We start from the raw sequence: 21,374 nt of genomic DNA, 5'->3' as shown, positions 1-21,374 counted from the left end.
TGGACACTCTCCTTAATAGAGCAATTTGATTTCTAATTGCATTATCTACTTTTGGAAATTAATTTCCTTTTCCTGTAGAAAGTGAAAATTATGCAAACACACAAGAAAAATAATCCATGAAGTAATCCTCAAATCATGTTCTCCAGAGGACTTCCAAACCCTCTAGGAAGAGATGCAGCTGGGGATCCCCCTGTCTGAATAGACTGTGCCCCAAGGAGGTGATATACAACACAGAAACTTACCCCACATACACTTTCAATGTCTCTTGCCCTGCTTTAATAACTTGCTTCTTGTGCCTCAAAGTTAGCTCTTCAAAGGTATGCTACTGTATGCCTGGCTGTGCAAAACAGCCCTGCATGTAGCTAGTCAGGCAAATGCTTAGAACTCTTAGGGAAGGGAGGCCTAAATAATTTCCTGAATTCAAAATTTACTCTCCTGTTATTTTACTTGGTTGGGAATGATTAGTTTATACAGTAAATCCATTTCTACTGAAGGAAAGGCCTTGCTATCTCTTCCTTAAGGGCCTTGGTGGTCTTTTCAAGTGTATTGTTCTGGCAACAGTAAAGTTCATTTTGACTCAATTAGCACAGAGTTTCAGTCCAAACTCCAGCATCAATGAAAATCCAGCACAGTAATTATCTACCTTCCACATCAAGGGATTTAGCTTGGGGATATTGAGAACTGGTGTAGATCTTGACCTTGATTTTCTTGTTATCTGACTTGAGACTATGGCGATGCAGTCACAACCTGAAACAGTAGGAGAGGTCCTCATCACCACCCAGAGCACCCCAGACATTCTCCTGTTTAGCACGGAGCACCCAACCTGCTCCTTGCTGCTGGAGGCTAATGGATGCTCTCACCGTGTTTGCTGAATACCATATAAAGTGCTTAGGCTGCGCCGAGACAGATTTGTGCCATTTCCTATTATGGTCAGGAAAGGGAAATCCCTGTGCCCAGAGCCAAGCTCCCCAATGCCATTTTACAGTGTTGTGCTGCAGTGCTTGGGACACCAAGGCAGCTCGAGCCATCCCTAGATACAGCCTTGAGATTGAGACATGGCAGCGGCTGCCCTCCACAAAGCACTTGTTCACACAGCATGGCCATAAAAAAATAGAATTAAAAAACCCAACCACTTATGCCTAAATCAGAAAGAGCATAATTACATTATTCCAGGGTTTTTTTTTAAACTGGCTTGGTTTTAGCACTAGCAGCTATAGGCCAGTTTAAGTATCACAATACCCCTGCAATCATAATCTTATAGCTTCATAATTTTTTTTATTTGGTGGGGGGGTATTTATTTTTTGAATGAAAAACCCTTGCAAATTTCTTACTTTCAGTAAATGCTTGTGAAATATGGCTCACCTTCTACTATCATATACTTGTGAAATGGCACCCACCACCTATTATTATGTACTATTATATCTACTCCATTTTAATAGCTGGAGCATTGCAAGATAAACACGAAAAAAAGCCCCCAAACCAACTAACAAAACCTGGTGTACAGCTGGCACCCAGTGTTCTTGTTTGCATGCCTATTTTTATATTAAAACCTTCATTAAACTGTAATCAAACCACACTTTTCCTTAAGCTTCTCACAAATATAGTCATGAAGGGGGCCTATAGGGGTGCTGGGGAGGGACTCTTCATTAGGGACTGTAGTGATAGGACAAGGGGTAACGGGTTCAAACCTAAATAGGGGAAGTTTAGATTGGATATAAGGAGGAAATTCTTTCCTGTTAGGGTGGTGAGGCACTGGAATGGGTTGCCCAGGGTGGTTGTGAATGCTCCATCCCTGGCAGTGTTCAAGACCAGGTTGGACGAGGCCTTGGGTGATACGGTTTAGTGTGAGGCATCCCTGCCCATGCAGGGGGGTTGGAACTAGATGATCTTAAGGTCCTTTCCAACCCTAACTATTCTATGATTCTATGTAGTGAAGGCATCACTATTGGTAAGACATCCATTTGAAGCTTGTCGAATTTTTTTCCAAGGATTCTCATCAATCATTGTTATATGATATTCACATCAGCTTTTTTGAAAAAAACTTCTTTCTAACATCAATCCAAGCTTCTTACCTTGGGTTTCAGTTTACAAAATTTGACACCTGAGCAGAGGACATGCTCTGGTATGAAAATACACAAGAAATACGAATTATTACAGCTGCTACAAGATCAGAGATAAGGGCAATTCACTATGTATTGAAAATAACCAAAGTCAAGAAGCACCAGCATCAGATCATAGTGTTTCTATAGATAGCAAAATTCACACACTTTCTGGCAGTTAGTTTTTAAGAAATAACTATTTGGAAACCACCTATTCATGTACATTCATTTGTTGCACTAGCCAGAGTACAGAAGAAAGTTATCAGTTAAAATCATGTTGGCTCAATGCAGCTGATGCCTGTTTCCCAGACTATACACGCATGTGATATTAATTCAGTTTTTATTTGCATTTCCTTGCAGACTTATTCAGGGCTCTTCTGCGTCGTGATAAATCCATACAAACAGCTGCCCATTTACTCAGAGAAGATCATCGACATGTATAAGGGAAAGAAGAGGCACGAGATGCCGCCCCACATCTATGCTATTGCAGACACAGCCTACAGGAGCATGCTGCAAGGTAGGAGAGTTCAATTCTGCAGTTATTAGACATCATTGCCTACAAACATGGGAGAAAACACCTTATAGCTCCACGTGTGCTCCTGTAAGAAGCACAGCCAGAACAGATCTGTTGCGGAGGACGACACAGGCTTTCTAGAAGTTTAAGAGGAATTCTTGGCAGGAACAGCAGTCCACAAACACTGTGACTCAAAAAGGAAAAACAATCCTTTTACCCATCTGTGTCGAGGCGTGTGGGAAGGTTTCAAAGTTGAGCAAATAGTTTTGGCAAATACGGGCATGGAAAATGCTCGCTCTCCACCAGTGGAGACTATTCCAAAGTTAGCTGCTAGCACTGCTGTATCTGTCAGCATTGCTCCACTCTCTCTCTTTCCTAGCAAACTGAATTCAAACAATATTTTGGAGCTAGTTTCATTGCAGTCGCATGCTTTGGAGGCTCAAGTTGAGATGTGCTCTGTTTTCTAACAATAATGCCAACAAGCAGCAACGGGAAAGCCATCAGGCCCCAAATGGTACAAACAAAACCTGTGAGAGGGTTTGCTCTGAGAAAATAATCCTAATTTAGGGCCAAAAAAGCTACTACTGATGAACGTATGAGGCTGCAATGCCTATAGACTACAGGGACACAACTGGTTGCCATCTCACAGCAACCTCGGGTGCCCCAAGAAACTAGAACGCAACAAAATGCCTTGAAATGTAAATACCCTCATTAGGAGCCTGATCCTGCAGAAATTCTGGCTGGTAACTATGGATCAGCAGGGTTATACCGTGGCCCTAAAGTTTAGGGCCTTCCAGTTTGGAAATTTAGGATTTAAGGCTCATGGATTTTAGATCCGACTTGTGAAAACAATTAAAAGAATCTTGAAATTTCAGCTTAACAGCTGGTTTAGTACCTGGCATTGATTTCTTCATAATACTCACAAACATACCCAGAACACTGTTTTAGAGAAACTTGTCCATTCAAAACCCCTGTGCACTTCATCTGACTATGCAAATGAAATTACACAGTATTTCTCTAGGTGCACAGCATACCATACTCGCAAGGACTGCAGTACTCCTGTACTTGTCCTACTTGAAATATGAACCTGATGAATTCACTGGAAGTTACAAGTGGTCAGTTTGGCATATCAGAGTTAATTGTTATTTTTTAAACCATGATTTAGACTATATAAAGTCCTTCCCCACAATGAAAAAAATATCATCTTATATGTGTGGGCCAGGCCCTCGAATCCACAGAATTACAATTGCCCTATCCCAGGGAGATTTCTACTGGCTGAAAATGCCAAAATAAAATTGTCATTTTTGTAATTCAACTCTAAACCCAGAGAGCTAGGTATCTGCTTTATAATGTCAATTTTTTTCTTCCTAGGTCTTATATAACATTTATTTTCTGAAGCTATTTTAGTTCCTTTATTTGAGTGCATCTCAGAAGGCAGAGCTACACGGCAGCAGAGAAGGAGGATCAGGATCAATAAAGCAAAACCAAAAGACATCTGGAAAACAGACCTTTCTCCATACTATAACAGCAGAATTATTCAGGAGGGTGGGCATACAAAACATATTAAGGACTGATGGGGCAGGTGCTTTTAAAATAACATGATTCAGTAAACATAATATTTGATGCAAGCACAGTCATAAGAAACTTACTTAGCATAAGATCATCCTACTAAACCACAGTCACATATCCATCTTCCAGATCATTTCTTGAACTCTGTGCTCTGCATCCAGCACTGTCCAAGGCCCCAAACAGGCCTTGAAGTCAAAGCAGTCTTCTTCCTTCAGATCCTTTATTTAAGCTGTAAGCCTTGCAGGGAAACTCTGCAAGAAGCTCCTGGCTCCTACAGGTCATTAGCAGTGTTCTCATTCAGCTGTGCAAAATGCTGCTGCTTGTCCCTAAAAATGGGATGAGGAAAAAAAAAAAAAAACTATCTGCAGGAAAGAGAAAAAAACCACAACATAATACTACAGCCTGTGCTGAAACAAGAGAATTCTTTTCGCCTTACAGTACGTGAGTTTTCTACTTAACGTGAAACTAGTATCAGCATAGACCAGCCTGATGCCTGCAGCATAAGAACATCTTTCTCTGTCATTGTTTCCTCTCCTTCCTAACATGCTCTCCCAAGCAGTGATGAAGCCACTGGAGTTGGTTTGCCCTTTGCTCTGGTCATTAATTGCACCTAGGACAGCCTGGGCTCAGCTGTGTCTTCCAGACTGGGTGCTAGGAGAGGAGGCAGCCAAGAGTGCATGCTTCTCCCTATTCGCTTGTTTAATGGTCATAATAATTTTCTGTCCCCACCAACTACTGGGGGACCTTTACACCCCATTATTCATGGCTCCCTTTGCAAGGAATTCTTCTTGACAGCAGAGAGGCAGGGGAGAGCAAGTAGAAAGAAAAGAAAAGGGAATAGATCATCAGTGGAAGCTTTAAGAGCTTGTTCCACCACCTCCCATCCTAACCACACACAGCTGGCAGGGCATCCAGAGAGCAGTCCCACGAGATCTTGAATCACAGGCCCAGGACACCCACACTTTACTTGCCTATTTCCTTGCACATGCCATGTTGGAGTCTCTCCATCTCCGAAGAGGGCCCCCGCTGGTTTTGAAGCTGTGCTTTTGTTTGTAAAAATGTACTCATGTTTTGTGTATGAAACTAAACCAAACCGCAGAATAACTCTCATTATTCAGCCAAATTGTATTCATATTGGAGTGGTGAAAGTGGGTGTCAGCATGATTGTGTGCATGCGCACACAACGCATACAGACATAGAGAGCTTCATATTTTTTTTTTAGTATATTTACAAATGGAATATAAACAGAAATTCTTGCTCATAAACATGGATGTTTTCCCTGTGAAATTTCAGTGTTGCTCCTTATCTTGAAAACTTGCATAGTTTCTTCTTGCCAAAGTAAAACGTATCTTAGATTCATGAGACTAAAGTATTATATTCTGGTACTTCATGACTAGGGCCACTTGGCCAAGAGCAATCAGCTTGTTCAGATGTCACAGAGAACCTTTATCTTTCAGTGAATCAAGTCTCAGTGTCTGCAGATAGCTGGTCTTATTGCAGGCTCATCTGGGAATCACAGCCCTTCACATTCTCACCTCCCCTGTTGGCACAAACATCCAGAAAAAAATCATGAGCTGTGTGCACTGTGCTCCTCATCTGCTTTAGAGACTTACTTGGTTACTTTATTAATTAGGGATGATGTTTAAGTCCTATCAAAGTTTTTCTATTAATATCACTTAGCCATGGTTAACAGAAATCAGATAATTGGACTTCCAAACATGCAGAAAAGCTGACAGCTCACAGGACACAGGAATTAACAAAGATGTTGGCTGGGCAGAGATAAAATTTCCACTTGTCTCAAGTGGTTCTGAGGGCATAAAACCCTTTTACAAATCACAGTCATGCTGTCTCATGCTCAAACTGGGGTGCTCAATGTCTTGTTGAATCTACTGATTCTACATCACTAATGCAGTATGATCGTTGCCCAGGCACAGTCACTGATGTACATTTAGAGCTAAAACAAGAATAAACTTTCTCCACTTTAACCTAGAAGATTAAGGTAATATAACATTCCATTAGAACATTTTGTGTGTGTGTGCGTGTGTGTGTGTCCGTCCCCGGGAGCTACCACACTGACTTGGGTCTCACTGACTGTCTGTACACACTAGCTAGTTGACTACTGCTTCACTTAGAGACCATGATCATGAAAAATCTCCCTATGCTTCTGCACCCACATCTCTCTCCTGTGTATTGGATGAAGTAGCTTCCTGGTGGCAAAGCTGCCATCCAGTAAAGATGAGTAATTCTGGTGCCTTCTGCCATATTTCCTGCTTGCAGCAAACAGTAAATAAGTGTGGAAAGTCCAGTTATATAGCAGTAATAATAGCTATAATGTTTTTATATGGACGATTAGGCTTTTTTTCTGCTGTCTGGCAATAAATCTGTATGGAGAAGTTATATTACAGCTTTCTGCAGAATCAGGAAGGTTATCTATTTTCTGCAAAGCCATTTTTATACAAGCTTGGGTTAAGGATGGAAAAACAAACAACCTGGTAGTTACTGGGAGGTATGGGAGGGAAACACGGCTCCCAAGATCGTAGAAAAGGAGGCTGCTGTGAAAAGCCATCTATTTATTTAAGCGTCCTTAGCAGGACTGTACAGAAATGACCCCTTCAGGCAGCGCAGTTATTAACAAATGTAAAGAAGCAGTAAGCGAGTGTTGGAACATGGTTTCAGTCTGTTTTTTCCCTTTTATGGTAAAGCTGCCAACTTGCTGCTTCATTGTGATAAACAATCTGATTTTGTTTGTGATTAAGCAGAGCTAGCTGGTCTATCAAGAACAGAGGGGCATCTGATCCTTACAAGCAGTCTGGAGGTGTTTGGTGAAAAAGCTAAGCAGATACAAGGGGAAAAAAAAAAGGTCAACTGCATGTTAAGGAAAGCTGCTGGGGTTTAGAACGTAAATGTAGATCTCTATGCTATTGAAAAGTGAGGAGAAACATAAAAATATCCGAAACATCTAATATGGTAACACAGGGGTGGCTATGACAGTCTTCTAAGTAGTGTCAAATTTTTAAAAAGACATTAATCAAAAAGATGTTGGAATCTAGAAGATAAATTTTGTTACTTTTTAAGGCCCAGGAATTATGTTAAAGGAGTTTTATTCACCCAAGTCATTCTCTTCTGATAGATCAACCCACATAAAGTTGCATATTCCCAAAATAGTGCACAGTATTTTCTATGTAGAATAAAACATTCCAGAACAGAAACAAGAATAATTGAATGGGACACCCCTTGAAAGTAAATGAGGCCAGTATCTGCAGCTCAAGTCATAACAGAACAGGATTAAATCTCCTGGTACGTTTCATCCTTGGCACTGCAATTTGTTAAAACTGCTGAAGGAAATAGAGTCACATTTGGAATTCTCCCTTCATGAGAGTGCACAGGACAATTTATAAGCAGGTTTCACAGTACAGCCTGCACAGTTTAGGTTGCAGGGCTAAAAGCTTCGAGACTTCATATAGTCGCCAAGCACAAAGGAAGTTAGAAGAGGGTAAGTCCAGCAACCAAAAGAGAAGCTTGAGAGAATACCATGAGGATGTTCACCTGCAGAGAACAGGCAGATTGCACTGGTTCAGTCCCAGCAGCCTTTCACACTACAAGAGAAAGCTGAAAGCAAATAAATCATTTTTATTCTCCCTCCAAGAACACCCAACAGCCCTGAAGCAGGTTTTGTCAGTCAGAGTCTCAAAGAGCTTTCACCAGAAGGCATCCTTGGAGAACCAGCAACCACCTAACAGTCCCTGCTTTCAGTTTGACTCTTTCTAGGACCAGACTCATCATTCCTTCTGTTCCCTTCTTATTCCTGTTTCGGCAGGATTTGTTCACTGTACCGGCATGAGGAGCTGGGCTGATCAAGTCCAAAGAAACTCAGTGACTCTGGCTTGGTTTGCACAGCCTGTTCTCTGTCCCCGGGCAGTGGGTGCACCTTCTGACCTTCCTAATCCTTCTTCTTCTCTTACATTTCAGCAAAGCTGCCCATACACGTGCACTCATGTGAACCCCTGTGGCGGCCCAGTTTATGATATACCTTCAGGAGGGGCTTTTTGCTTTCTGGGGAGCAAATGAAGGGCAGTAATGGGCAGCAAAGAGTAGTGAGAAAACACTTGGCTTGGAAGACACCAACTTTTTCTGATGTTCCCTGAGCTCAGAAATTCCTCTGGCAACTCTGTATCAAGGAGTCACTTTTATTTTCTTTATGGTATTTATGAGTTTGTGATGCAATATCAATATATGCCCACGGTTTCTATTTACACAGCAGTGTATTTTGAGCAGGAGTTCTACTGTGTTATCACGCTTTTTTTATTTAAAAGAAAGCCAAGCTCATATCCTGCAGTGAAAAATAAACATGGCTACAGCTCCTCTACTCCCAGATTTTTACATGGAAGAGTCCTGCTGTGCTGATTGCAGACAAATATCTGCAATAGAAACATAATGAGTCATTTTGCACCAATTTACTGAATAAAGCAGTTCAGTAGCACCATTTGCCATGTAAGTGGTCAATAAAGCAGTTAATGCTATAGCTGTCACGGAACTGGGAGTAAAACAATTGTTCAATATCAGTCCCAGCCATAGCAGAATCCTCTACTGCTTTTCCTAGACTGGCTGTGGCCCACACAGCAATTACAACTTGCAAGTTTAACAGGTCGAATTTATCTCCATTGTCTTTACACAGTACAGAAAGCTGCTTTATCTCATGATGTTTATTACACACAGGGCCAGTGACAGAGGCAAGCAGTCAGATAGGTAGCCATGCAAGTCACCCCACACACTGAATAAAAGAAGGAGTTCAAGTCTTGATCTCTGACCAGAGGCTCCATGGGCCAATGCTAGCTCTGTATCTGATAATTGACGAACCATATAGAAGCACTTGCTCCTGCCTTAATGGTCTGCCTCTGGTCTCACATTTGTAAACTATGCCCACTTTTCAAAAATGCATTTGAGCTGCCTGGGAATTTATGTTCCTAAGTCAGAGATCTTTCTACAGTCTGTACAAGGTAGTCTGTGACAGTCTCACTCAAAGAATGGCCAACTTCAATGGCAGGACAGGTTGCTCAAGAGTTGTTCAAGTCTACTTCCAAACAGCTCCAAGGGTGGAGATACCACATCTCTCTGGGCAACCTGTCCCAGTGTCTGACCATTCCCATGGTGAAAAAAATATCAAAAGAATCATAGAATCATAGAATTGTTTGAGTTGGAAGGGACCTTAAGGATCATCTTGTTCTACTTCAGAACTGTCACAGCAAACGCATTGGTCATGCATCTTTAGATAGATGGGAAATTGTAAAGCCGCATTACCACAGGCTTTTCTGTAAGTCTTGCTTCAATGTAGCTTTACAAAATAGTTTAGCATTGTTGAGCTCATTATGAAACCTGAGTGGGTGTTTATTGTCCATCACAGCCTAGAGTTCTTAGCCTGAGATCAGCATTTCGGTAGAAAATTCTGTGTAAGGGTTCTGAAGGTAAAGAGAAACTCTGACTCCAAAAGCATAAGCACTCTGACTCCAAAAGCACTGTGAGAGCGGGTTATGGATGTAAAACTAAACCTTACTGCAGCACTGAAGCTCACTGGACTCTGCTGTGCAGAAACCTCTCACATGCCTCACACAGTAGAAATGGAGATTTCGGCCCATCTTTTTATAAATGTTGATCTAAAATGTGTTTGATGGTCCTGTTCACAGTTAAAAGCATGAAGAATACTTAGGTACTTGTTGACATGTTGTTGAAAAGTATGTGAACTATCTTGTTTTATCTTGTTCTTTGAAGAGCATCTCAAAGAAATTAATGTCCTCTTGATAAAAGTTCTCTCTCCGTCTGAAATGAAACAGAGTACATTATTTAGGTGTTTGAACTGCTCTGCTTTCAAAATTCAAAGCTTTGCATGATCAGCTTCAAACATTTTAAGTTTTGATGCTTTATCTGTCCAGACTTTGTCTCAAGTGGGCTGCTGGCCATACTTCAGAAGCGTAATAAAAACCTAAGAGTTTCAGGTTGGAAATTTTCAGTTATAATCTTCTTATAGAGAGCCTGATCTTTCTGCTGTCCTCATTACAGTTCATCTCCAATGGAATTTACAAAAACTAGTTTTGAACTCCTAACCTTTTATTCATTTTTGGTACAAAAGATTTCCATTAGAAATGGTTATTTAAATGCAAGGGCAAATTATATAAAGTATGAACCCAGTACTTTTGACTAACCATGGGTGGCTAGATTTTGGAAGCTGTAGGCTATTCAATGTAAATCCTTATAAATACAAGTGCTTCTGTCAGGACAACTATTTTCCCTAATTAATGGATTTAATTATTTTTATTCACAGATCGAGAAGACCAGTCTATCCTATGCACGTAAGTAAACTATTTTAGTATATCTCAACATTACAGCGTCTGTCTTTATTGAAAATTGATTCAAATTGTGATGGAGCAGACATAGTCTCCTCACCTTCAGTAAGCTTGAACTCCATTCCTAAATCTGCTCCAGCAGATATAACTGTTGATAAAATAAAAAGCAGATATCGGTGTCATAGGAAGTCTTTCAGGCATAAAGTTATTTATTTAAATTGACTTTCTGAATTTAGAGATTTAAGAGTTTAGAATCAATAGCTGGAAAGTGTGGTTGTAAAACTGTGTGTAGAGAGAACAAGGGACTTTAAAAGGTTCCTAGAGGAAGCTGAGGAACTGAGAAAACTGAGGAACACCGAGTATCCCAGATAGTTACCGTATTGTTTTTCATTTTTAGCTGTTGGTGGCTCACCACAACTTCTTAATTCAGGTGTCATTGCCAAAAAGTGTGATCGTTCTTGTTCATGCTGTTGTTTTGTGCTGTTTGCATATCCTATAGCTAGAAGGGGAAAGGCTTGGTACCTCCCTGCTGGCAGGGGCCACCCCTGAGCCATGCACAGGGCAGGGCTGTGCTGGCTAGGAGGGCTCAGCAGCATGGCTCAGGCTGGACATTTCTGCAGTCTGTATGTTATTGATTTAGGCAACAGTGAAATACCAGCTAAGCCAGCCCTGGTTTGAACTCTGATTTTTCCACGTCTGGGCTTGCTGAAGGCCTACTCTTTGAGTTTTGACCTGCCAGTGCTTAGAAAGAGCCAGCGTGGGGGTCAGTATCATGTGTCAGGCAGTGATTTTATTGCAATAAGCTTTACTTTGTACAACTTACTACTCCTCAAAATCCCACTGGTTTATAATCCCTACCTATTTTGCAAAAGACTCAGACTGTTGAACTGGGCAGGTATCTCCTATTTGACCTTCACTTTTGACCATTTCTCCATTGCTCTGTTGCTATTTAGTTGGTTTTATTTAATTGAATGACATCAAGGATGCCTTTGACACTATTTTGTGTTTGTTGTATTAGGCATCTTTCAGTTTTCCTGATCAGAGGTAGGATTTGAATCTGTATAAATACTAATTATTGTTTGCAGAACATGGCACGTGTATTATTTATAGCAGGTTCGTGCAGTGATGCTGTAGTCTGTCAAGTATTGTAATCATACACAGACCCAGACTGAACTGGTTTTAGGTGAAAATGTGGCTACTGACTGACTAAATATATATTTACACTACAGTTTTTAAAAAGCAATGCTACTGATCATCAGCTATACAGTTACTTGGGAGTGCTAGTGCTGACTGGAAAAAATTGTCACCTAAGGAAAAGTAAAAAATTCCATACTGTATCTAGTACCACAAGGGCAAGCATAGCTCTAACCTCTGTGCAATATGTAACTATAGCAATCACAGATCTGTCCAAAAATGCGTTAAGACTAAAACAAAATGTAAAATTGCTGCAATGATGAAATAAAAATTGACCATCATGTTCTTCCCAGGATAAAACATGCCATCGTAATGTAGACTAATTTACAATATGCATTTCCTCCTTCTATTTTTGTACTTTAGTTTATTTTTCCACTGGTAAACATTCAGATCTTTTTTTTAACTTTCTTCTTTTTACAACTTTTCTTTAAATATTAGGATTTTTAAGAGGGGGATTTTCTTTTGCAAATCTATGCCTTTTGTTCATGAAAATCCATTAAAAGATCCACTTTTGACAGCTGCCTTATACTGAAAATACCTTTTTTTTTACCTGGCCAGCTAAGCTGGAATCCTAAGTTGTTCCACACCAGTAATACATGAAATAGAACAAAATGTCTTTCCCATTTTGAAAACAGCCACAGTGATTCATTGAGATGTTTAGAATAACTGCTGTATGTTGGATGGACATCGTGAGCCATAGCTTAAAACAGTCCTCACACGTCTTTCAAACGAAAAAGATTAGTCAAGCTAAAACCAATGTACACAACTTACACCACTACTGGTTTATCATCCTTGTTGGCCTTATTTGGCTGTGCAGAAAGCAGAAAGTTCACTTGGCTTTTAGCTGGGCAGCTGTCAAGTGGAAGCAATTTGCATTATTTTATATAATTGTTAAAAAGTCCAATGAATTGTCTTTTTGCCTAAAATGTGTAACAATAACTGAGGACTTCGTGGCATTGATCAACTGGGATATTCTCTTTAAATAGCTACAGACTCAAAGTTTCCAAGGCCTGGTACCTAAACTGTAACAAATGTAGCTGTAAGGATTCATATATAAGTAGCTGTGAATGCTGCCAAAGCCTCACTTATGTTTAGTGATGCTGCAGTGTAGACTCTTGCGTTCTTTCACGTATTGCTACCCATCTCCCACAAATAACTTTTTAACCTTATGGGAATTCAGCAGGGCTATGAAATAATACTGGTATAAAAATGCAAGCAGGGATTGTGCACTTCATTTTTAAGTACTTTGTGCTGTGTGCTTTGTACTACTTCTTCAAGGTTATTCCATTGTTAAAGGAGCTCGCCTGGAAACCAAAGGCCTGGTGGGATGATGAGTGCCTGGGACTTACCTGAAATGCTGCTGGGGCACAGGCAGGGGCATAAATCTAAGAACTAGGCATGGTTCCATATTTCTGAGTACAAATATACCCATTCTCAGGTCTTCACTCTCAGCTCATTGAACCTACCCTCATGTGGTTAAGTATTGTTTGCATTCTTTTTCAGTCCTTACCCTCTATGTGATTAACTGTGGTATGTTTAAAATGCTTCATCTGTCTTTAATGCTCATGGGTTCTAATGCTTCCTCAGAATTCCCTGTCTTTCCTAGATCTCATTACTTCATCTACATTTTAATAATAACTACACACATACTGCCTTTGATCTGCTCTCTGTGCACACATCCTTTCTGCTGTTAGCTCATTTTCATGGGAAGCATCACTGAACATCCTCTCATCTCATTCCCTGCCAATTGCTCTCTGCCACTTCACAGTCAGCGTTAAAACCCGCATCCTGTCACGCACATTTTCAAGCTGCCTCTCTGGAATACGAGAAACCTTGTACCATGGCTGTGCTTACTAACCAGTGTATCTGTGGTTGCATTATTGCAGCATAACATGACACGATATAACATATTTAATACACAATATATAACACTACACTGAGGGCATGAAATCTTATTATTTTATATGTCTGACAACTACGGCAGTTAAGACTTTTCCATCCTCGTACTGCTCTGGGCAGCTTTCACTGCTTTGCCTGGCTATTGGGATTCCCTGAAACTCCTACCTGTGCTTAGGCCCCCCCAATGCAGTCTCTCTTGTTTGACCATGGTCAATGTGCTGTGTTGACCAGCACATTAGATGTTGCTGAAGGAAAAATCCCAAGAAATCCATCCAGTTGCTCAGAGAAATGAGCAACCTCAGTGCATCAGCCATTAAGCATGAATTGGACTAAGCAATGGCCAGTGAACAAGCTTGTGACTTTTCAAGTTTCTACCAATGTAAGTAGAGGCACCAGTCCTTAAAAGAGACTTCTGGCCTTTGAGCTGTGATTTCTAAAGATGTAAGTGGATTCTCCTGGAGTTTCTAAAAGGTTTTTTACTAGAAATTCCACTGGTGCCAATTTGCATAGCTAAGCATGTCAGTGTTTTAATGATCTCCTCCTTAAACCTGTCTGATCTCCAGGTTGTCAGATTTTAGCCACTTCCTGAAAGCAGTGGGTATAATATTTTCGAGAAAGCAGATGTGGCTAAAGGACTGTGCACGAGTTTCAGTTACGCAAAAAACCACCTTTAATGAGAAAGAAATCTGATCATAATTCTGAGTGTTTGGCATAATGTGAAGACTGTAGAAACAAATGCTTGTTAAACACCTGATTTGTACTGATAATCAAATACTTTTTCATTACCTTTTACTTTTTTTTTTAATACATGCATGTAGTTTGAATAGCTTCTATGAAAACATATGGTAGCAGGGTGCTGTTTCCACTTAATTTAATACAGACAAAATGTTGGGTGAGGCAGTGACCATGCTGCCCTTTTCCCCTTCCTCCCTTCTCTCTTTCTTGGCAAACTCTGCAGAGCTTCACTCAGCCGTGGGACTTCAGCCCACTGTCTCCCCTGACACATGTCAGGAAGCAGAGACATCCAGATCATCCTCCAATCTTCAGAGCCCCATTAGTCAAAAGACTCCTCCACACAAGAGCTAAACTCTTTTCTTTCCCAGCTCACTAAATCTCAAAGGCTGGAGCTGTCAAGCCTTTCTGCCTGGCCTTTCTCCCATGCAGATATCTTGTGTAGCTTTAGACCCAGGGTGGAGCTTGGTGCTGAACCAGCTTGGTCTCTTTTGGGAATTATAAGTAAACTAGTCGGGTCAGTAGACTGGCTTCTGAGACAGGTCTCTAGTGGGGTACAGCTGGCCTAGGATGAAGATGTTCATTATCATCTTTGCACATCTCATACTGCAGGATGAAACCTGCCAAGCCCTGATGTGATTTAGAGCACCTCATTGAGTGCCCTGTGCACTGAGGCTTCTTGCAGAGCCAGCATAGCCAGATTAGGAGACGTGTGAATGGGCAATTTTTGTGGTTCATTGCTTAGTGAAACAAATGGTGAAAATAAATTCTTCTGCTACCTTTAAGATGCTTCCAAAAGTGGAATTCAGCTAAGTCTTATAATAATAATAGAGAAAGCCCTCAAATTTTGGAAAAAAAAACAAAACTATAGAACTAATATTTTTTAAACTGATTTTTCCCAGTTATACCCAAAGGTACAAGAGTCATAGCTACACCACAGGCTCATCCTACAACAGTGGGGCCAACTTGCTAGACTCACCTTGTCATGATTTGGAAACCTCTTCTTACTGGGATAATTTTCATTTAAGGTGAAGATAACCACAGAATCATAGAATCAGCTAGGTCAGAAAAGACCTTTAAGATGATCAAGTCCAACCTTTACCCCAGGACTGCCAAGTCATGGAGGATTTAGTAGTTTATGTGGTACAAAAACTCTGTTATAACTAAGCACTATGTATGTGAGCTTATGTGCTTTAAATCCTGTACTGAGTTCCTAAAACAATGCCTGGCAAGAAATGGGTGAAGAATAAATTTAAACTATGCCACACAGTGTGAGGGTGGTGGTTTTGACAGAGCAAGCCTGTAAGCCTAATGGATGCTTTTGCTCTGGGAAAGCCAAGGAGTTTCTTAGGACAAAAACATATATGTAAAGTACTGTTGCTGGGCGATGAGAACTGTGCAATGGACCTGCTTTTGATCTGGGTTTTTTTGTGTTGCCTGTCTGAGCTGGGTGCAAAGAACAGCACTGGTAGTAAATGTGCTGTCCCTATGTATGGCAGGCCACAAGAATGATTTGAGATGCTTCAGTAAAACGAATGATCACAACCACTCCCAATAGGTTGTGATTAGTACAGTGGTAACAGCATTCATATGGTGAATACCCACTCTGGAACATAATTTAGGGGCAAATACCAATGAAAATGGGCACTCAGAAGAGAGGAGCAGATTTCTCCTTGGACTAAACACACTGTGTATGATCCATGCCAAAACCACTGACAGATGCTTGCAAGGGAAACACCCATCTTTAAAAATTTAGTCACTGAGCTTGAGAGAGCATGTAGATTTTTAAAAACATGGGATTCCTAACACCAGCTCACAGTCTGATCCTGTCCGTTCTCCATTTCATGTGGAAGCATTTCCGTTTCACACTGAAGAACTTTTTGTTATCCACTTCAAAAGGAAATAACAGCCTCAAAGTCTATCTGCTGAAAATAGGAAAACCTTCAGCCTGTGCAGGAGCAAAGAGTTAAGGATGAAAGGACAGAACAAAATGTTAAGTAACTTGAGCATTACAGTATGGTAGGATAATTACAAGTAAAATGATGCCATATATGGTAATACAGAGATTCAGGGGAAAGCCAAATGATGGGCACTGTTGCCCTAGGAGAAAGGAAATGCAATTCATGTAGTGATGAACTACAAATAACCTTTAATAAAATGGAATAGTTCAAAGCCTGGGGTTTGTCTGAGGAAAGTTGTTGGGTTTGTTTTTTTTTTTTCTTTTTTTCCAAAGAAACAAAGTTGTAAGGTAGATTTATTTGAAAACTTTTTATGCATATGTTTTCAAATTGGTGTGCTTGGCTTGGAATTGTTCCCAGGACACTTAATTTTTATCAGTAAAACATGGAAATGTTTTAGCACTGAAGCCCAGGCAAAAATGAATCCAACCTCTAAACTGTGCAAATTGACCCAGGTCTTGAGAAAAGGAACATATTCATCTCAATTATTTCTGGTTAAAACTCTAAAAGCCAGAAGAAACACTTCTCATTGTGTCATACCTTAGGAAGGAATTGTTTCTGGTTTCCTAAGGTTTACATCAATGTCATTCCACCTTGGAAGTTCTGCCCAGCACTTACCCTTATTTTTTATGTCTATTTATCACTGGTCCCTTGGTAGGGAAAATTAACTCCTGTATTTCCTAATTAGGAAAAGAAGCAGAACTGCAATGGGTCCAGCTAAATAGTTTCAACTTCAAATGAGTTGACAAATATCTATGGGATCTTTGAATGTATTATTCTTTTTATTTTTAAATCCATTTAAAATCCAAAGAAAAAGAGGTCCAACTTACATTTAGACTGTTGCCCTCTTCACAGCAATGATGAAATGTGAGAGGGAAAAGTAGACTGGAAATGTTCTTCCGAGAAAAGACTCTGTAAATCTGGCCCTTGTAGCTTGAAAATCACTATTTTACTTTAAGAGAGGGCTTAAGAGTTGTAAATAAACCCTGGAAGTCCACTGGGAGGTGAAAAGTTACCACTGCCTTCCTGCTTCCCAAGGGACACTGCAGAAAACATAGTCGGGTTGTCAGCTGCTGCTCAGACATCTCCACACATGAGATGTCCCTTACTACCCGGTTATCAGGGACACCTCAGGCAGTCCCGGCTCTGGTCACACTTAATTCAAGGAGCGTTTGAACAAGTAGCTCAGATGAGGCAGGTTCATTCGCTTATTCTGTACCACCAGCACAAGCTGTTAGTCTACTTTAATGCTGGAGTTTCCAAAGAGAAAACTGTTGTATTACTGCTGATGCTTTTTCTTACTGCTGTACCACATCATAGTCAATGTTGTATTTTTTTGGTCTTAAAATACAAGCAGACTCCCTGCCAGCTCCACTTCTCATAAATGTTTGGATCCTGCCAAAGCAAGATGAACTGTCGTTCAAAAATGCATCATGTTTTAGAATTGCCTTAAATGGCCCAATGTCCAGTCAAAATACTGATGGGGCAGAGATATAGCTTTGATAATGCGTTCTTTGCATGCTGAAGTTGGGTGGATTTGGGGAGAGGGTGTTCTGGGGTAAATACTGAGCTGGGCAGTTTCCAGTCCTGTTTTTATACACTAAGTACACCACATGGCAGAAGGAATCCACTAGTTACCTACCTTCTTTTGTGTTATTTTCTGTCCCCTTAGAGGTGAATCTGGTGCTGGAAAGACAGAAAATACCAAAAAGGTTATTCAGTACCTGGCTGTTGTTGCTTCATCACATAAGGGCAAAAAGGACACCACCATCACTGTAAGTGAGCTCTTCCATATTCAACTGTTCTTGATGCCTGTTAGGACTGTACCAAGCTAGCTGACTGTACTAACAGCAAGTCAACGACTGTGGCTTGCCAAACAGTCAACATATTAAGAGTCCATAGTTACGTCACAGCTCTGTGTTTACGGAAAAACTTTTGTTTGACACCCCCTTAGGCATCAAATCAGAATGTACTTCCCTAGAAGAGAAATATTCATAGCTTTCCATATGCATAGCACCTATTTATAGCCTAGGATGAAGGCCTTGAAGTCTGCAAGGGCTCAGGTCCTTATTTTACCCTTGGTCCCTAGCAACTAAGAAGTTTGGGAAAGCCTTTAACACATTATCCAACTGCACCACGAAAATGTCTCCCAGCATTTAAACTTCCAGAGTTTGATTGGCTTTGTTAGTAAGTGAGTTTTCTTCCTACCAAAGAGTCTTCCTATAAAACTTGACTTTTTACTCCTCTGTCAGAGAGAATAATTTTGAGAGATAACACTTTTTAAAAAAGTATTTTCTACCTTCAATATTTGTGACAGTTTTGCCTTAGTGACTAAAGCTGATTTTCATGCTCAAACACATAATACGAGTTTATACCTGCCCAGTTCCCGGAGAACTCAGTGTGGCTGAGGCTTCAACTGTCTTTGCTGTTTTCAATGACACAACTCCAGGTGCTATGTCATTTCCAGCCTTTTGAATGTTACTCAAACTTCTGCAAAAAACATGTCGCAATTCACTTTTATGACAAAACAGGCTTAATTCAGGAAGACATTTCAGTGTGTTGCAGATGAAAGACTGGGTCCAAACTAAGTAAATAGCAGGGTAGTGGGGGGTGAACTAAAAATCTCCTGAGCACACCTCTGCTGGGCCTTGCAGCTGCCCTTGCATACCTTGTACACTAGCAGAAGACTCCAGAGCCCAGGGTGTGCAGCCTGGCCTCTTTCACCATAAATAATCGTTGTTTATATACAGCAGATTCTGCCTGGGGGCAGAGGAGGGAGCAGATGTCCCTCTGGGTACTATTTTCTAGAAATTAGTGATTAAATTTAGTGGAAACAGTCCAAGGCCAAAGGCATCATTTTCCTTTGTTGAATGTTTATGCAAAAAAATGATTTCTTTCTAATGGCTCCCTGCTCAGTGGCTGGGGAAAATAAACTTGTGGTTTCAAGGCCATCCCTAGCAGTCACATAACTACAGTTGCTGCTGGCTCCTCTCAGGAATTAATGCAAGTCTCAGGATCAAGTTGGCCCTGAGAGGGACCTTCAGGGAAATACCCACCAGATAGGAGCTGAGAGAAAGTCTAAGCTGTTCTATAACATGCTGACAAACAATAATTCAGGGACTGTGACTACTGATACTGCAATTTCAGACATCAAAAAATAATAGATATCAAAATGCCTCAGTTGCACTAGAGAAGAACTGGAGATTTACTGTTAAAATATCTGTCCTTGTCTGGTCCTGGGAGACTAACCCGGGACTGGAACCAAATCCCATCCCTTTGCTTCAGGGTTGTTCTTTTTTTTTCTTCAGTTAAAATGTTTTATATATGTTAATCGTATTTGTACTCTTGCTATGTCTGCAATCAATTGTTTGTATTTGTATTCCTGGTTTATTTGCATGGAAACTGTGTATTGGTTATTTTAATACAGGAAAAACAATAAATATATCTGTGTAATGGAAATGATACTGACACATTTTATACCATGTTATTCAATACAGCAAGGTCCATCTTTTTCTTACGTGAGTAACTTAGACTGTTTGATGTGTGTTTAAGGCACTGAGTGTAGATCTGCATGCTATTGTTGCACCCTGAAAATTTAAGAGAGATTATGTTGAAATACATTGTATGATATGATAAAAAGCAACAATAGCACCAAATGCTCTCTCTCACAAATCAACCCTAACTGTGTCAGGCTCCATGGTAAAGAATGGGGTCTGACACAGGCAGGGCCATCTCTCAAGTATCACTCTCTTCTGTATCTGTGTGTTCAAATTGCCATAGTTTGACTGAAATTTCCCACGATCCTGAAAGAGCCACTCAGCCTGACATGAGCAATGTGATTTCTCAATGGAAATATCCAAATGCTTTCTGTGCTTCAGGTTGAACTTTTTAGGACTGTTGTGAAATAATTCCTAAACCTCACAGTGTTTGATGGGTTTGTTTGCCTGCATGCTTTCCATTTGATATTGCTGTCAATTTTACTTTTTCCTGTAACTGTTGAGAATTGTTCACATCCACAAAAGTTAGCATGTTCTGGCTGCTATGACGTGTAACAAAGCAATTCCCACTGCAGCGTGTGTCTGCAGGTGTATTACAGCAGTTTCTCAGAGGCCCTGGTGGGCCCTCCTGCATTGTGGTGTGCCATATCAGCATACCGATTTGCCAGTTTGCTACCATATTCTTTATATTTCCGTTCCAGGCAAATGGGATCTTTATTTTTTATTAATGGGGTCTGCATACAATGCTGTTAATTTGGAGTCGCAGTTTCATACTACAGGTTTATGGCATAGTTTAGTTCTCAATAGAACAAGGTGGTATCTGTCTCAGTTTAGCAGACAAGGCTCTGTTCTTGCGGTCACCATCTGATTGTAGCAACACCCCATACTGATAGTGGACTTTTGAAGTCTACAGCATGTAAGTGGAAATAGTTGCTCAGTCCAGAGAAATTTCAGGGGCTTTTAGGAATTCATTATTTTTTCTTGGAGCTGTGTATTAGCTTGTTTGGAAATCTTCCTGCCCTCTTCCTCCAACTCTTAGGTAGTAGACCTGTGTTCTCAGGAAGGTGCTCATTCTCCCGTCTCATGACCATGCAGATAAGTTTAGCCACTTGTTAACTATCATCTGTTGCTTTTGAATGATACTTTTGAGGCAGCTGTCATCATTGCCATATAGGTTACGAGACATTCAGCAATGGCATTTAGAAAAAGGTTACCAGTTTTGCACACTAATTATGAAGCACTTTCATCTCCTGAATTATTTCCCCTAGATTCAACTTAAATATTGACTTATTTTCTAATTAATTTTTTTAAATTATATTATCTATCAAGGATTTTTTCCTTTTTAGGGTGAGTTATTTAAAACAATGTATGTTACTGCAGATTAGTACTCAAAGAATAAGGTGATGAGAAGCAAATGTGAAAGTGAGTGACCTCATAGGACAGAACCAAATTAAGGGTTCAGAAAAGCTGTAATCAAAGCAAAGGATTTTTTCAACTTCATTGATTTGTTTAGAAATAGAAGTATTAAATGCATGCTTGTTTCATTGCATGATTTGCTTCATTAGCAATTACCA

The 21,374-nt window shown here is 40.3% G+C and overlaps 1 protein-coding gene across 3 annotated transcripts in view; it reads left to right on the top strand.

Moving 5' to 3' along the window:
• The window catches only part of MYH11 (myosin heavy chain 11), a 61,785-nt gene that overhangs the window by 9,696 nt on the left and 30,715 nt on the right, over positions 1-21,374 (top strand). For 2 of the 3 annotated variants that reach the window (XM_057407765.1, XM_057407922.1), the window contains exons 3-6: positions 2,460-2,616; positions 10,499-10,526; positions 17,976-18,078; positions 19,801-19,821. In XM_057407765.1, coding sequence (XP_057263748.1) covers positions 2,460-2,616; positions 10,499-10,526; positions 17,976-18,078; positions 19,801-19,821 — 309 coding nt within the window. The remainder of the gene's footprint in view (positions 1-2,459; positions 2,617-10,498; positions 10,527-17,975; positions 18,079-19,800; positions 19,822-21,374) is intronic. The other variant, XM_057407850.1, reaches the window with a different exon arrangement.

The sequence above is a fragment of the Pezoporus wallicus genome, unplaced genomic scaffold, assembly GCF_028554395.1.
Source record: "Pezoporus wallicus isolate ANWC-B61680 ecotype Strahan unplaced genomic scaffold, APGP_CSIRO_Pwel_v1 contig_8000, whole genome shotgun sequence".
NCBI lineage: Eukaryota > Metazoa > Chordata > Aves > Psittaciformes > Psittacidae > Pezoporus > Pezoporus wallicus.
This window is presented reverse-complemented; position numbering and strand designations above follow the sequence as displayed.